This window comes from Labrus bergylta, chromosome 6, assembly GCF_963930695.1.
Source record: "Labrus bergylta chromosome 6, fLabBer1.1, whole genome shotgun sequence".
Classification (NCBI taxonomy): Eukaryota; Metazoa; Chordata; class Actinopteri; order Labriformes; family Labridae; genus Labrus; species Labrus bergylta.
In genome coordinates, this window is record NC_089200.1 from 28,813,157 (window position 1) to 28,830,757 (window position 17,601).

The following is a 17,601-nucleotide window of genomic DNA, read 5'->3' on the forward strand; positions in this document are numbered from 1 at the left end:
ATGTCCTTATTCATCTTATACTGGCGTCAGTAAACTCCTCCCCCCCCCTTCAATGTGCCCACTGTCCTCCGATTGGCCTGCTCTGTTTGCAGTCGCAGGGAAATTTTAGTGAGATTTCTGTGAGCTGCCAGGTGGACATGAAGCAGCTTTGCTCTTTTACTTCGGCCGAAGCTAACGTCTGGTTCTGCCCAAGTCTTGTGAAGTTCTAGTAACATTTCGTTCAGAGCAGCAGGACACCACGTCTGGGGATTACACAAATATACATTTTATATATGTGTTTGAATCAATCACTCAATCAAACCTTTATTTATTCTCAAATGACATTGAGGTTTCCTTCGTATACAATGCCGTCGAGATTACAAGTCACAGTAAAACAGGCAAAAACAAACAAACACTTCTCATCAATTACAAACTGAGATCCCTGAGATCATTAAAACACTAACAATCCCTAAACTCTGCGGGAGAGGGAAGAACTCTAATCTTTATAGAGTTTGCTGGAGAGCCTTCCAATCATTTGGGGCATCAAAAGAAAATAAGTTTTACCGAGATCAGTAAAATCTTGAGGGACTTCAATATGGATCAGCATGATAGATCTCCTTAAAATCATTCTTTATTAACAGATTTCTGCGTGCAAGTGCACAGCTATAAACATTTTCTTTAACCTTGAACCCTTCTCTCATTTCTCAAGTTGCGAGTCAGACTGTAGACGAAACAATGCACGGAAAATGAAGTAATTGGCCGTATCTCTTCATACACTGGAAGCCCTGAAAAGTTGGCCATTGCTTCCAGAGGCTTCATCTTCACCAGACAATAGCTATAATGTGTTCTAAGATTGTTTTTACCTCCATGACATCACAGAGAGGGCCCGGGTTAAAAAAAGGACTGCTGATCCCCCTGAGGAATGCTTCACACAGAAGCTCCTCTCTCTTCAAAGGATTCAGAACAACAAAGTCTCATTGATCCACCTTCACTTTCCCCCACTTCGATTCACAAAAGAGGCAGGTAACCGGCCTAAAGTCTGATCAATAACTGTTTTTTCTTTCTTTATATTCCCACAGTTAAGCCAACAGTCATAGACGTGGACATATTTGTGAACAGCATCGGACCAGTGTCATCAATAAATATGGTGAGTCCATGTCCATCTGTCACTGTGGTTACGTTCTTCTTCTTGTTTTTTTGACTCTCTGTTGTTGTAATGGTGCAACAATGCTGAATCTGAGTTTTACTTTTTGAACTGAGTGTGACTGTGGACTTTGAAGAAGTGATTGTACCCATCAAGATGTCACACTAAGTATCAAGCTGTTAGATTTCAGGGGCATATGACCAGGCAGGAAGGCCCGCACCCTTACTAGCTTGACAGCCATGCAAAACAACCTATCAGGGACAGTGTTGCCATAGCAGCATGCAAATAATATTATGTATCATATTATATGAGGCTGTCTTTTATTTCTTCAGGAGAAAGACAAACTGTGTTTTCTCTGTCTAAACTCTTTTTGTCCACCACAATGGCTGCAGGATGTTTGACTTATTACTCAGAGACATTATTTTTATGAGGTCTAGCTGTGTGTAATAGGTGCTTGCAAAGGTTGTGACTCTGACTTATGACTTTCTGCTCCATTTTAAATCACATGTTGCACGAGTTTACGAGCCTGAAGTGATGTAGTGCTTAGGGAGTCAAGGATGGACATAGAAATAGAGAATGGTTTAAGATTTCAGGAAACTCGGGAGGGTTTGGGAACTGAATGGTCTTTAGTCCAGCGTTACAGAGAGCATAAACAGTCAGCTGGAGATAAAAGCTGTTTATTCAGGAAGGGAAATAGATTGAAAGTCTTGTTAAGAAAACAACAGATAAGGCATGTTGGATCAGTAAAAAGACTGTGTGTGTGCAGTGTTGGGATAATCTTACTAAGCTGTATTCATGTCCTAGGGAATATCTTATGTACCATATTTACGAGTTTTGAGCGCATGAACAGCCCTCCAAAGTTGTTATTACAATAATACCGAAGATGTTAGTTGTGACGTGTCAGGGCAGCAAAAAATTGCAGAAAGGTCGAAAAACGGTGTCAACAATTGACGATTACAAAATATGTATTTCTTTTTTTTGTTCATAATGGCTATCACTTATTTTTAGTAGTTGCAGCATATATTATATGAATCTGTTAGCTGTTGCAAGCAAGCACACTTTTAACTATAATGCATGCAAGTATATTAACATTGATAACATATGCTTGTTGACGTTGTTCATTCTGCCGCTGAAGCACAAAGGAGCTCTGGGCTACTTTCTTTAGCTGATTAAACATCAGCCACAAAACTTCTACTGTTTATGTTCGGTGCTTTTTCCTGCCAACAGCTTGTATGTTATCATGACGACTGAACAACTGATAAGTACGACAGTTCTGTGTAGCACATGAAGGCAGCATTATAACAAAATACTATAACTCTACTAACTCTACTATTTGAATTAACAAGTTGGTCAACATATAAATTGTTGCTTTAAAGGACAAATACAAATTGGGTATTACTTTGTGTTTGATAATTTACTAATACTTGTAAATCCTGTGCTTGATGTAATGTACTGTATCGAAATGAAAAGCAAAGTCATGTGCTTTATGTCTTCATGCCTGGAATATTCAACCTGCATACAGAAGAGAGGTTTAATTAAAATGAGTATTTTTAGTGCTACAACAGCAGCACTCTGACTGTGTGTGTGTGTGTGTGTGTGTGTGTGTGTGTGTGTGTGTGTGTGTGTGTGTGTGTGTGTGTATGAGACGAGCTCATTTAAGGCGCCATTGTCAGTGAAGAATTCATATACAGTATCAGCTGTCATGCTTGTATTGTCTTTAATTACAAAGCTGAGTGTAATTCGGGGTGCCATGACTTCTCCTGCAGACAGACGCTGATTAATTCTCTACGCTCAAATGAAAAGAGGACGATTCACAGAAAAATAGTCTGCACACCTGTAGACAAAAAACTGTTTTAAAATTCAAATGAATTCCAATTTAAAACCCAATTCACGAGCTCACTACAGCACTGCAGCAGGTCGTTTAAAATAAAGGTGACGCTGCCTCCATCTTGCAGGTACTTTCACACAATCGCTTGACGTCTGAACGACTGAAACAGAAAGTGAGCGTCAGTCATTTGATGTCATTGAGTCGATTCTATTTCAAACAAAAGCTGGAGGTATTTTTGTATCTGGGCGACATATATACTATATATATATATATATATATATATATATATATATATATATATATATATATATATATATATATGTATATGTATATATATTCCCCACTTACATCACCAAACAATCTATTATTATTTAACCAATCCTCCAATCGCTCTTTGTATAGCATCAATTCATGACAAACGGCATCCAGAGACACTTTACGGGTCTAGACCGTACTTTACTATATTATTTATAAAGACCTAACGTTTATCCATCAGGAGCACTATGCAACATTTAGCAAAGTGACAGAGGCAAGGAAAAACTTTCTTTAAAGACGCAGAAACCTCGAGCACCAGACTCATGATGAACAGAGACGAAGAAGGATAGCGACAAACAGATCAACAACAACAATGAAATCAAATTTGTAGCTACAATGTTATAATGGTAAAGGCATGTGTAGTATTAGCAGTAACAGCTAACTATGATCATAGAGAGATCAGTCTAATATTAATATATTAATGTTAGCAACAATGGGAGAGAGGGAGATGAAGAAAGACACAGTAACTATAAAAATATATTATAATTGTTATTGTCATCAGTATTTTAACTTCTTTTTACTTGTTGTTAGAACATGTAACTTGAACTTGTAACCTGTTTTTAAAAAAGGTGCCATTTGAACCAAGCTTTATTGTTTAAATTATTGTTCCATTGATCAATATTGATGAAATCATATTAAATATTTAATTCGCACAATGCTGCCAGTTTTTTTTTAAAAGTATCCAGTTATGTAAACTAAAGTTGTTCTCACACATTTTGAAGGCAGTTTTTCTGTATTCTAACCAGTGAATAACAAACAGCAGAAACATTTTCGGATTACACATTTACTAAGTGGACTTTGGTCCAGAGAAACATTTACCACAAGCAGGAGGGATCATTTAAAAACACTGAATAATGTTTACGATAAGTGCCCGAAAAAAACTGCTTAAAGATCGGACACAGACGTCTGAACAAAGTTTGTTTGTTTATTGTGTCAACAACAAAGTCATGAATACAAAAAACATAAAAATAATCCTTGATATGTGGCGCCGATGGGCTTAGTGGTTGGTTTGTGTGCCCCATGTACAGAGGCTACCAGTCCTCAAAGCAGACAGCCTGGGTTTGACTCCGACCTGTGGCTCTTTTGCTGCATGTTATTCCCCTCTCTCTCTCTCTCTCTCTCTCTCTCTCTCTCTCTCCCTCTCCCTCTCCCTCTGATTATCCATCCACTGACCTGTCTCTCTATTGACGGCAGAAAAGGCCCCTAAATAAATCTTTAAAAAAAGCATCCTCAATATATTCATCAGGGTTAAAGTCAGCATCTCTCCCTGTTCTTCAGTGGACACGAGAAGTCAGGATGCTCTAAAAACTGAGCTGCTAATCCCTTCTTTCTTTCTTTCCTCCTTTTCTTTTTATTCTTTCCTTTTATTTTGGACGGCAGTTTATTCCACACAGCTCTGTGACAAAACACAGCTTCCTTTTTTTCTGCGGTTCTTTTTTTTTTCAAGAATAATTAGACTATTGAGGTAGATTAAGTGTTTACATAGGAGTAATTAAAACGTATCACTCAGAGTCGAGCAGAGGAAAAGTAAAACAGGAGTTAAAGAGACTTGAGATAAGAGGGCATGGCAGGGTGCATGGTTGGTCACCTCCACAAAATCTGTCTGTATGGGCCTTACATAATTAACCCACCTGGTCCAAAGTTAAACACCAAATATCTTCCTGAAGACCCAAACAAAAAGTGTTATTTTATACAACACAGATATCATATACTATATTAATATATTCCTGTATTGTGGAGGGGTTCAGGAAGCAACCAGCGCCATAGTAACAGCTTTTTTACATGCGGAAATCATAATGAAAAACTGGTATTAATGAGTACATCCTGCCTGAAAATCTCAATTTTTTCTCAAAGTTAAATTCCCTTCCACTGTCTCATCCATCGCCTCTCAGTTTACTTCGTTTACTCCTCTTTTCCAGAGGAGGACTGGACAGAACCAGAAGGTCAAACAGTGTTGTGCAAGAGGACAAGAACAAGAGCATGGACATGTTGTTAAAATCTGCAGTATCTCCAGCTACTGGGGGAAATAATTCCAAAGTTAGACATCTATAAGGGCATTCATTTTTACATCACTCTTGTTTAAAGATTCTTTTATCACCCAGCTGTACCTTGAAAGACCGCCGACTTCCCCTGCTGGCACTTCCCTGCCCGAATCCTCTTGAACTTTTTGCTCTTAAAATGTCTAATGACTCCTCGATACCTGTGCGTTGAATTTCAATAAACTTTGTTTCTCTGTTAAACTTCAATCAAATCATGTAGACCAAGCCAAAGCTTATTGGCAAGGACAGGTGGGCGGTTAAGTTTTTCGAAGTGCTGCACACAAATTTGCCTTTAAAGAGTGTTTTGACTTCTTTCCAGCTTGCTCCTGATTTCTAAATTGAAAAGAAATCTCTAAATAAGCCGTCATGAAATCTGCAACCTGCTATCAGCCTCCTGCAGTACTCTCACCCTGCATCGTGGGTAAATTGGAATCCTGTCTGCTCTTCCTCAATTTCCTCGACATTAGGCACAAAAGGATGAAGCACACCATGAATGACCCATTCAGAAGACTGAATGTGATTTTCTTTTTTTTAAGCAGTAAACATATGTTGAATTGTAGAAAGCTGCATTTGTTGTAATTATGAAGAAGACATTTTTATACTTGTGGCTCTTTCAGAGTCCAAGGCGGCTTGGTGTCGCTGCCAAATGGAAAGTGGTGCCAGTGTGTCCCTGATGATATTCTCACCCTGTGGAGGAGCTGCCCACACACACAGGCCATCACACTCTGAACACCAGGACAAATACAATATTCATGCCAGTTCATTTCCCACTGTGTAAGCGAGCTGCTGGCAGGACTGCAGCAGCATCCCTCTGACTGTGTTTTTTTCTTTAGCTCCAAGCATAATTTTAATTCGTAATGTTCCTGACATTTTGCTTCTTACTGTAATTGTTTGGCTCGTACCTGCTGCGAGAGAAAATTGCCTTGAATTTATTTTGTCACTCACTTTCTGAAAATTAGTCTCCAGTAGTCGGTCAGCTGGTTAGTTACAGGATTGCTCAGAAACAGGAAGAAAATGACATTTCAGTCGGAGGCTCGAGTGGTGCATTTAATTTTTCTGGCTGGTAGATTTGGGTAATGAAGTCATCAGCATGAGGATCATAATGAGGAGAAGAAAAAGAACAGAGGAGTATTAATAGTCTGCTGGTGTGTTCATTCAGCATGTAATGAACTTGTAAAGATATGTTTCTGTTTTAACCGTGTTCAGGACTTTGTGTTACCTGTGTAACCACAGTACTGAGCATCCTCAGTCAGGTTTACAAGGACGTACAGACACGAGCCGATCTGCAGAAACAAACACGGCTTAAAGAAAGAACGTGTGACTTTTTGATCCAGTAGATGTCGCCCTTGAGCACCAGCAGCATGAAACCAAAACAAACTGCTGTTTGTCTGCACCTCTGCCACTGAAGTCTCAACTTTCCGATTGTCCTTATCTCGAGCTGCAATCCCCTGTGGCCTGCCTTGTTGTGTTAGCAGGCTAATGTTAGCGCTCTTTAGTTAGCTTGAAGAATGAAAAAGTGAGCTGTACCACATCAGCTTAAACTTCTAAAGACTTTAAGATGGAGTATTTCATGATGGAGGGAGGATTGGAAGCAGACTATCTTGTCAATTAAAAGAAAGAAGGACTCAGGATGTACAATTTTTTTTTTCAATGAGTATGATTGAGCAGCTATCAAACAATTAGATAAAATACTTAATATCTCGCCCTGATTAACTGATTAACTCAAATCCTAACAAGTGTGTTTTTCTCATTTCTAGTCAAAAACGTCTCATTGAGCTAAATGTAAGCCGTGTTCACCCAACAAGTCCTGATCAATTATTTCAAGATATAAAAATCAGAAAACTATCCGACTTGATGTAATGAGTAAAAAAGGAAGCTGCATACTCATCGAGAAAAACTGAACGAGTACATTTTCCGTGCTTCATTGGTAGCTACATGCTATACAGGACACTCACAGTTTGCAGTGTATTTAAAGGTAAAATATTATGTAAAATACATTTGCTTTTAAAGCTACAGTGATTAGTGTGTGCGCCCCATGTATGGAGGCTGTAGTCCTCCAAGCAGACAGCCGGGGTTTGAATCCGACCTGTGGCTGCTTTCCTGCATGTCATTCCCCATTCTCTCTCTCTCTCTCTCTCTCTCTCTCTCTCTCTCTCCCTCTCACCCTGATTTCGGACTCTATCCACTGTCCTATCTCTACAATAATCTTCCTGGTGCTTTTTGTTTTCCAGTGTGGACCCGAGGAGGGACAAGCCTTTAACGAGCATGTGACAGTCTGAAGGTTATGCAGAGAAAAACTTTAAGAACAGGTCTGAGAGAGAAAGAAATATGAAGGACAGTTCTGAAGAGGGTTAATGTCATCAATTTCAATCTTTCAAAACAACTAGTGTTTCATTCAGAACATGTATTTTCTGTACGGGGGTTTAGAAGTAAAAGCATTTTTTCTCGGTGGTCCAGAGGGGTGCAGTCAGAGTCCTTTCCAGCATTAATTCAGATTTTCCAGTTATCCTGACTGTCATAGAAAACATGCAGATATGTCTTTTAAGGGGTTTCCAGTCCTAACACATTGTATCCATGCTCATAACACAACCTCAGATCAGCACTTCACACCAGGTGGATGATGAAAGTTTGTCTTCTCATTCAAAGTGACCTCCATTTTCTTTAACGAGGGCACGAGGAGAGAACCACCAAGAGCACATGATGTGACGTATCAGAGCACAGGAAGGATACTGTATGCACTGTGTGCTCTCTGCTGCATTATCGTAAAGAGGCCGTGTCACACTGCCAAGCTTTAGCTGCATGCTTTGCCCTACTTTACAGTTCATCTGCTGCAGTGTCCAGTGCTGGACTTACAGAGATGAGTTTTAACATTTTAAAAGACGTGTTGTTCAGACTGATACATGTCTGAAAATAAACCATTTACACCTTGAACAAACTTCAGTGTTGAAGTTTTTTAAATGTTTGGTTTATAAAGACTGTAGAGCTAAAAAATACAGATTGTATCTACATCCCTCATTTCAGGGTAATGTCAGACATAAAATGTGCAGCAAAGACGATGTTTAACATAAAAGAATACATGAAAACAGCTGTTTTTATCGAAGGTTATTCATCATGTATGTTTCCAATGTTTTAATCATTTGCCCAAGTCTGGAGTTTTAGGGCGCGGTCACACTGGCAATTCATACCGTCCCTAAGCACGCTTCACCCCTAAAGTCCAGTTTCTACACTTCCTTAACCATGGCAGTTCATGCACGAGCACACGCATGCGGGTAAACAATGTTGACAGCCTTTATTATGAAGAAAGAAAGAAGAGTGTTCTGTCTGTATCTGACTAACAAGACTCAAAGTAAAGACACAAAGTAGCAGTCATGTTCTCCGATGTGCGGACTCGTCTGTGCGTCTTTTATTTTTGTAATTTATTTTATGGTTGTATCTGATTAAAACGACTCAATATTAGACACAGAGTCAATAAAGTAGATGTCATGTTGTCTGTGTTCTCCGATGTGTAGACGCGGACTCGGCCTTGCGTCCCTTTTTTTAAGAAAATCTTGAGTCCGTCTGTTTGTAAACTGAGCACACCTCATGATAGCATGAAGCTATACATATGCTGTATTAACGTTACGTAAAAGAGGTAACCATGCTTAGGCCCGGTTTGTCCGGGAGCAGTGTGACCGCAGGCCGTCCAGGCCAGCGGGGGAATGGGGACGGCGGGACGATGTTTCTCAGAGCCTCTAAAATCATATTTATAGCTGTTTTAAGGATTTCAGATTTTGTCAATATGAGATGAGATGAGATGAGATGAGATTCAACTTTATTGTCATTACACATATACAAGTATAGAGTAACGAAATGAGGTTTGGCATCTCACCAGAAGTGCAAATAAGCAGAAAGTGCAAGAGTCAGTGCTATGTACAGTAATTACAAAATTTACAGATGTAGACTAAAAAAAGTGAATTATTGGGTATATATGGATGGCTGGATTAATGGGATGCAATAAATATAAATAAATGCTATAAATATAAGTGTATTCTTAGGATTATAATATACAGATTAAGGTGCAGTGAGCATGCTATACTAGTTTACAGATAATATAAAGAATATGGACATATTGTACAGGTCGATAACTTATTGAGGTGATATGAACATACTATAATACAATAATACAGATGGATGAGAGATGTGAGTGTGTGTGACCAGGAGGAGTGGTGGGGGGATGATGGGTGTGAGGTGATGTGCAGGGGAAAGGGGGGGGGGGGGGGTCAGCAGGGGGCGGAGAGAGAGAGGGAGAGAGAGAGAGAGACAGAGTTCAGAGTTCGGGGGGTAGAGTTCAGTAGAGAAACAGCTCTGGGGAAAAAGCTGTTCCTCAGTCTGCTGGTTCTGGTCCGGAGGCTTCTGAAGCGCCTACCAGAGGGCAGGAGGGTAAACAGTCTGTGGTCAGGGTGGGAGGAGTCTTTAAAGATGCCGTGAGCTCGCCGCAGACAGCGTTTTCTTTGGACATCCTCAATGGCAGGAAGTGGACACCTTGTGATGCGCTGGGCGGTTTTTACCACCCGCTGTAGCGCCTTACGGTCTGTGACAGAGCAGTTTCCGTACCAGACTGAGACACTGCTGGTCAGGATGCTCTCAATATTGTGAGAGTTGTCAACTGTTATCATGTTTGCTAACAGGAGCATGATAGCACTAGCACTAGTCATGATAACTTTACCAGGATGTTGGTTTTGAAAACTACAGTATTGTGACTTTAACTGACTGACTGACTGGTTACAGTTGCTCTCATAATGTAGGCCTTACATCATTAGTTAAATAGATCTAAATGTGGATTTCTTTCTTTGTCCAACAAATCACTGTGAACAGAATCTCACAGGATGTGTAGTAATCTGCTCAGCTCTTGTGCTTAAGGTGAGTGAACTACTTTTGATGCTTCTACACTTTTCAGTGTTTCTGTCTGAGAGTCAGCTGACTGAGTGCTGCTGCAGTCATGCAGAAGAGTTCATCGTGGTGTGTAAGGATTTTTTTTCCCCCCGCTTGAATGCACATATTGATTCAGAATGTTGTTGTCACACCACAGAGGATGAACAAAGGCTCTAAAAGTGAGTCTTACAGGTCAAACATGAGACTCCTGCAGGCTATTAGTTCATCTGCAGGTTAGGCAAACTGCAACAGGGAAGCATGCATGTGTGATTTAAAATATGTATTGTATATACATATATCTTATAACTGAGGCTAAAATGTTTTGAAGGAAAACATCAGTAATAATAGGTATTTTAACAAGTGTTACATGGAAAATCTGAATTTGTTACAACATATTTTGTGACTCAACATGTTTTACTTCTTGACTCCTCATTGTTGTCTGTTAAATCAGCTCTCTCATGGTACTTAGCTTATGAGCTTTTAAGACTTGTTTCTACGATGCCTTTATGTGAGCCTCAAATCATCTCACAAGAAAGTTGCAGTAAAGCTTGATGATGCAACACAATGAGCAGGATACCTTAGCCTCCCTGTTTGGTCTTCAGTGATAAAGTCTGACCAGCAGTTGACATTCCAATTTATCCTGCAGTGATGATGGGGTTGAGGTCAGTGCCCTTTCAATCCAACCCTTAAAATCAAATCTGTGTAGACCTGGCTTTGTGCAAAATGGAAATGTCACCTTAAAACTATAAGGGGCTCTCACAAAGTTTAACAATCAAGTTATTTCTCATATTTTGGTCAATAGAGAAGAAAAAGTTAAATTGCTTGGTTATAAATTATAATTTTGAAGCCTTATGCAGTAAACATTGTTGTCTGTCCGTATTTTATCAACTTCTCCAAGGCCTTGATAATCACAGAATCGTATTACATCGTTTTAAAGCTATTTTTTGTTCTCAGACCATACTGTAAGTAGTTTGCAAACTACCTTTCTGATAGAACGTAGAGCTCAGGCTAGCAGTTTGGGGTGTTATCTCTGATGTATTACTAATCCACAAATGGGTACCTCAAGGTTCAGTTATGGGCCCACTTTTATTTTATTTACTATCTGTCTTAAAGGCAGGGTTGGTCATTTTCTCGAGACACACTTTTTAAGATTTTGGTTGAAATTATCTTTAGGTCCTGCCAGAAATTAGTGATTAATGTGCTCTGAAAAAGGAACAAAGAGAATCCATCATCTACAGGTGTAAGCATGTAAAAACTTTGACCAATGTCTGCCACGAGGTACCTATTTGATGAACCGTTCATGCCTCTCTGTCTCCCTGCTTGCATGTTCTGAGTCTAGCCGACACTCAAAGCCTGTCACCGATCACGGAGGTTACTGTGAGTTTGTCGTCGGCTGTGCCTTTAATTGTCTCAGTGAAAATGTTCCAAATTCTTTGTTTCCTTGTTTTCTTTTTTTAATGCTGATGACACTGACATTTACTGTTGCACACACTTTTTTCAGCATGAATTTGATTTAGTACAAGAACAGCTCTGTCAGCTGCGACTTGTTCTAAATGTAGACAACGCTATTCGGTTCTTTGCATCATCAAGGATGGCAGCAAAAAGCAATGTCTAAGAAAATTGGACAGTGAAGAAATTGAGTTGGTATCTCCTTTTAAATACTTCAGAGTTTTTACTTAATGACAGCTTGTCTTTCAGGTGGGCCATTCAGTATGTTGCTAAATAGCTGAAGACTTTACAGGGATTTTTCTACAGAAATAAGTCCTGCCTCTCCTTTTATGTAAAAAGAAGCTAGAGCCTAACGGATTATTGTGGTGTACTGTACATGAACATCTTTTTATGCTGCCCAGTGTGCATCATTATGCACTAAAATGTATTACAAAATGTAATATTCTGAAGTCAGTTGGACTAATTTAAGTAGGCCCTACATGCTGGCTTGCACATTGGTATATCTTCATTTATAAAGTTATTCTGGGAAGACAACCTTTCCTCACTTTTAATCTTGAAGGACAGACTCCACTGCCTTTGTTTCCTGACGTGCAATTTGTGGTTCCCAAAGTTAGACCTGAGTTGGGAAACATAGCTTTTAGTTTTACTGCACCTTTAAACTGCTAAACTTAGTAACTTAGTTTTTAAATCTTGAATGCAAACTCTCTTTTATTGTTATTTTATTATGTACTTTATGAGTTTGAGTGCGTTTTTGGACTGTGTGTTGCTACTAGTCTTGGCCAGGTCTTCCTTTAAAAAGAGATCTATGATTTCAATGGGTCTCAATAGAAAGGTTCAATAGAAAAATCTTGAGGTAGCAACAGACAAAAGGGGAAGCTAACCCAAACCCTGACCATGAATGCAAGACCCAGACCATGTTTTTCAGGGAATGTGCTGATGTTTTTTTCAACCCTGAAAACACCCCCTCAGTTGGACTGAGTGACAAATAATTCACAATGTGGCTGTCTTGTGCAAGAAAATGAACAAAAAGGTGTGAAACAAGCAAAATCTGGTTAAATTAAGGACATTAATAGACTGTAGAGATTCATACAGTCTTGTTTGTGACCTGGAATCTGTGCAAAACAACTGATTGAGTGAGAAAGAACACCATGTACTAGTGCTGTCAGAGTGTTGTTGGTAAATAAATGAGTTTAGGGGATCCTACTGCAGCCCTTTTACAGTCAGATAAGTTCAATGTTGATTTCATTAAGAAACGTTTGACCCAAACAGAGACCCTGAAGTCCAAAGAAATGTCAGAGAAATCATCCACATCAAAGTATTTTATGTGTCATCAGGCTAAACGTTGACACTGTACACTCAGTGGGTGTAATCGCTGTGCGTCTGTTATGCCTACAGTGAGGTCACGGGCAAAGCCGCCATACACTGTAGAGGTTTCTGACTCAATAACAAGGTGTACTTCAACAATACAGGAGGTATTTTCATGCAGTTTCAAACTTCTGATTAGTCAGCCTGAATGGATTAATCATGCAGGGTTTATTCTTTCATGTTCAACAGTATCTTTGATTTTACTGCAGGTATATATAGTACCTCTAAATCAGCAGACTTATTATCGCAGCTCCTTTGAGGCTGTCGAGGTAAAAAAAAAAGAAAAGACAACACTCTTCCCAGAAACCCCTGCTCAAGAGGCTGAAAGCAGCTGAAAGCGGCGGGGAGGGCAAATGAGATCGATACTCTTTCAGCATAGTTAAAATTACCTTCTGAAGTGAAATTATATAAAAGATTAGGCTGGAAATATCGATGCATTATTAGAGATCCCTCCCTCTCTTTTAGTCTGAAACTCACTGCTTTCAGGCATGATTGCTTCAGCTTATATTAGTTTATTAGATTTGCAGCACTTCTCCTCCTCTGGTCATTAAATCCTGGCTAATGTTCAGTTTTTTTCGAATCCCCTGAGCTCAGTACAATTAAAGGTCATGAGCACCCCGCTGTTCTCCTGATTATAGACTTCTGTCTAATTGGTAAGCTACTCAAACTGGTGCAGAGACGGGGTAAAAGGTCAAATGCATTTCAAGCAGTGGCAGCAGTCTGAAAAGGTGTGATTTTCTGCAGGACAGACTGTTACTCATTTCACTCTTTTGTACATCTTTGTCTGTATTGTTGCTAAAGACGACCCAAAGAACTTTGCTGGTTCCCGAAAAGTGGTGTGGCTCTGATAGTTGCATCATTATTTAAATGATTATTATTATTATCAGTATTCTTTCACATCTATAATTTGATATATTTGTCATCTTTTTGTTTGTATTGTCTTTGTAGCATAGAGTAGCATGCATAATTTTACGGTTAATGGATTCATTTGCGTCCTTAAATGGCATCTTAATTCCATAAATGTAACACATCAATGAAGTGGCTCTTTTAATTAAAAGCTCTGATACATTGGAAAACAAATTAAAGAGCAGCAGATGTTTGCAGATTAATTTATCACTCTGAAGTTTTACCATTCTCACCAGAAGAATATTAATCTTCATGTCAAGTAAGTCTGTTTTTGTAACAAACATAAATTAAGCACATTAATAATTAATGAATGTGCTGGCCTTCTTAATAAAACCTTTTAAATATATTTATTAAAACTGTACTGTCAAGTTCCGCCCCTTCTGTTCTGTGATTGGACATGAGAGCCAATAGCTCAGCTAAATTCTTGTAAACAGAAAGTGTGAACTGTGATTTAATATTTTAACCCGTTAATCATTAAACTAATACATTTTATGGATAATGTTGGGAAACAATATTTACAGTAACTCTAAAGCCCCACCACAAATCTGTCTAGCCTCAGTTAAGTCCCCTCATGTATTTCTGCATTATTTGGAAAAAAAGAGGGAAATTAAAAAGCAACTATGAATTCATGAAAATCAACTATTCATAACACCCAAATACATTAGTCAAGCCCCCCCTCAGCCCCGGGAGAAAAAAAATCCTGGTGCCATCCCTGAGTAACTCTAAAGATCCCATATTATCCTCATGTTCACCTGGCACCTTGTCTGTGAAACCTATGGAGAAGCTTTGCATTATTTACAGCTCAGTTATTCCTTGGTTATTTTATCCTGGCATCTGTTAAATCCCTTATTTGAGCCTCTGCCTGGAACGGTTCGATTTAGCTGTCTTTTTAAGACCCCCCTCCTCGTGCCCACTTTGTCCAGATCGGCCAGCTCTCTGGAAGCCTTCCAAGTGGCAGAAGGCTGCAGGGCTGCCAGGGGAGGGTTGCTCTCCAGTGCAAGGAGAAGAGAGCCTATGAAAGAGGTGTCACAACTTATGTAGAGGCTCGAAGCTGTCTCTTGAAATTCTTGGCCTCATATCAGGGAACTATCGAGTGATAAGCAGAACAAGCCGTTTAACGGACTCTGCAGACTTATCCTGGGATTACTCTTAAAATAATGTTACCTCAGGACCTGAAACCTTGCACAAGTTACAGCGTTGTAACACTGTTTTAAATGGGGATCCGCAAAATATTTCAAGGCACCACAACAGCTCAGTTAGGTTTAGGAAAGATCAAAGATCGACCTCAAAGTCTGAGGGAAACTTTGGACCTAAAGGTGCAGCACTAATCACTTCAGGCAGGGTGTGGGGTCAGAACACATTTTTTTTTACTGTTCAGGTGTTATTGTGTATCAGTAAGATGCAGAGTCAAAAGCTAAGGCTCAAACCCCTAAATTCCACCAGATGCGTGTTTGGTCTGTCTCCGGACCAGCTCCTGCAGTCCGGAGCATTATGCAGCAGAGATGCAAGGCTTCTTTCCAGAGCTGAAGCACAATGCATCAATTTACCACAGAAAAGATTAAGAGGGAAGTCAGACACTGAAACAACATTAAAACATCAGCTTTATTTTCAGAATAAAACACTCAGTTTTAACGCTCCAGAACAATGTGTGTTTGTTGTTGTGTTTATTAGGGTTAGGGTACAGTTTTATACCACTGCCTCGGACAGCAGTTGCGAGAACACAGATTGGTTGATAGCAGGACTGAGCTTGTACGTATAGAAGCCCCTAAGTGATGATTGAGCAGCATTACTTTTGTATAAGTCTATATTTAAGTGTTAGGAAAATGCTTCTTCTTTTACCTTTAATTACCTTGCAGTTGGCTAACATCCCAACATGCAAACACACTTAAAACTAGGCTACCTAAAACACCTCGAAAATCCAACTGCAGAAAATGATGTTACTATAAGTCTGTATGTTTACTTTTGGTTATGTTCGTGAAACAACATAGTTGTTTATTGTTGATACTTCACACCAGGTGTTAAAATCAACAGAAAACAACCCACCTGAGGGTATACCATATGTACATGGTTTCCCCCTAAGTTAAGTTGAATCAAGTTTAACTTTGTAACAGACATATTCATACTTTTAATAACATGAGATTTAAGTTTATGTCATACATTTCTAACAACTGGTGAAAGAGACCCTGATGTGGTATCTAGGAAGAGTGTGACTTTAACACTTAGCAGATTGCATTATGGGAAGGCTATACAGTATTTTTCACAAACGACTATTTTTACATTTTACGAAACAGAAGTTTAATTACAAGCTCGACACCTCTCTCTTTTATATACATGCCTGGATGCAGCAGTCACATAGGTCTGCTATATTTGTCGCTGTTTCCTTGTAATCAACTCTTAAACAATGTATTTTTTTTTCACTTATGTGTAATGCCTTGTTGTTGATCTTTTATTCCACTGTCCTGTCATTTTGGAGCACTAATGTTCTTTTGGATTTACAATGCTCTATCCTACCTGAGCACAGTGGTTCCCAAAGTGGGGGTTGGGAATGGACATCTTCAAGGGTGTTGTTCACTTATACCAGAGGCTTAAAGAATGAACCCTTGAAAAAGAAAAAAAAAAGTACCATTAATAGGCCTATATGTTTTTCATGCTAGGAGCACTCAATCGAATTTCTTCTACAAGCAAAAACTCTGTTTCTATGGTATTCAGTCTTCAAAACAGGTCATTCATGATGTGTGTCATTTTTTTGTGCTTAATGTAGAGAAAATGTACCCGTAACAGACTAGTCTCCTTTTCACACAGGGTGAAGGCTGGGTGTGCAGCAGGGCGATGATAACAGGTTGCAGGACTCATTTTAGATGGTTAGAGATTTCTAACAAATAACAAATAACAAATAACAAATAACAAATAAATCAACTTTGAACTAGGATGACGAAAAGACATTTTAAATTGGCTATGGTGTCAGTTGTAAGGTAATAGTGGAGTGGGGGTTGGGACCCATGGGGGTTGCAAGAGGGAGGGCGGGTCAAGAAGATGCTATAAAAAATTCCATGAAAAAAATAAAATGATTTAAAATAGTATATGATAGCCATTATTGAAAGAATATACACAAACCAATAGTTCAATTTCACATAAAACCATATCATTAAGTTAAATTAAAACGACATTAATGTGTAAAAATACGTCAAATGTAAGTTTGCACGGCAACAGTGTAGGTGTCTGCTGCTCTTTACACATAAAGATAAAATCTGTTTAATAGGTTTTGTATGTCCACTCAGAGCTTCAGTCTATCCATGAAAATGGCTTGTCTTCTTATTCTAGCCTTTCTTACAATAAACTACTTCATACAATTATTTTATGTTTTTTTTGGCTGTTGTTTGGATCAGCCTTTTATTGCGTGGGTAGCTGTGCGCTACGTTACATGCCTTAACCACTTCAAGGGACGGTGGGGGTCCCCAGTCTCTGGCACCCTTATTTCTGGGGTCATAAACAGAACAGTTTGGGCCGGCCTTAGCATCGAGATTGAGCAGAAAATAACTCACCTGGCTTGAAATCCACCCACAAGCAAACTTTAAAAGGTGATGGAAATGCTGCCCACACCGGAACATAAAAAATAAATCACGACATAAACATAGTGACTGTGCATCCCCGGTCTCGACTATGCA

The 17,601-nt window shown here is 39.2% G+C and overlaps 1 protein-coding gene across 1 annotated transcript in view; it reads left to right on the forward strand.

Annotated features, from left to right (window-relative positions):
• The window catches only part of LOC109983086 (gamma-aminobutyric acid type A receptor subunit gamma3), a 77,738-nt gene that overhangs the window by 19,705 nt on the left and 40,432 nt on the right, over positions 1-17,601 (forward strand). Inside the window, exon 3 of the mRNA XM_020632619.3 lies at positions 1,059-1,126. Within this exon, the coding sequence (XP_020488275.1) occupies positions 1,059-1,126 (68 nt within the window). The remainder of the gene's footprint in view (positions 1-1,058; positions 1,127-17,601) is intronic.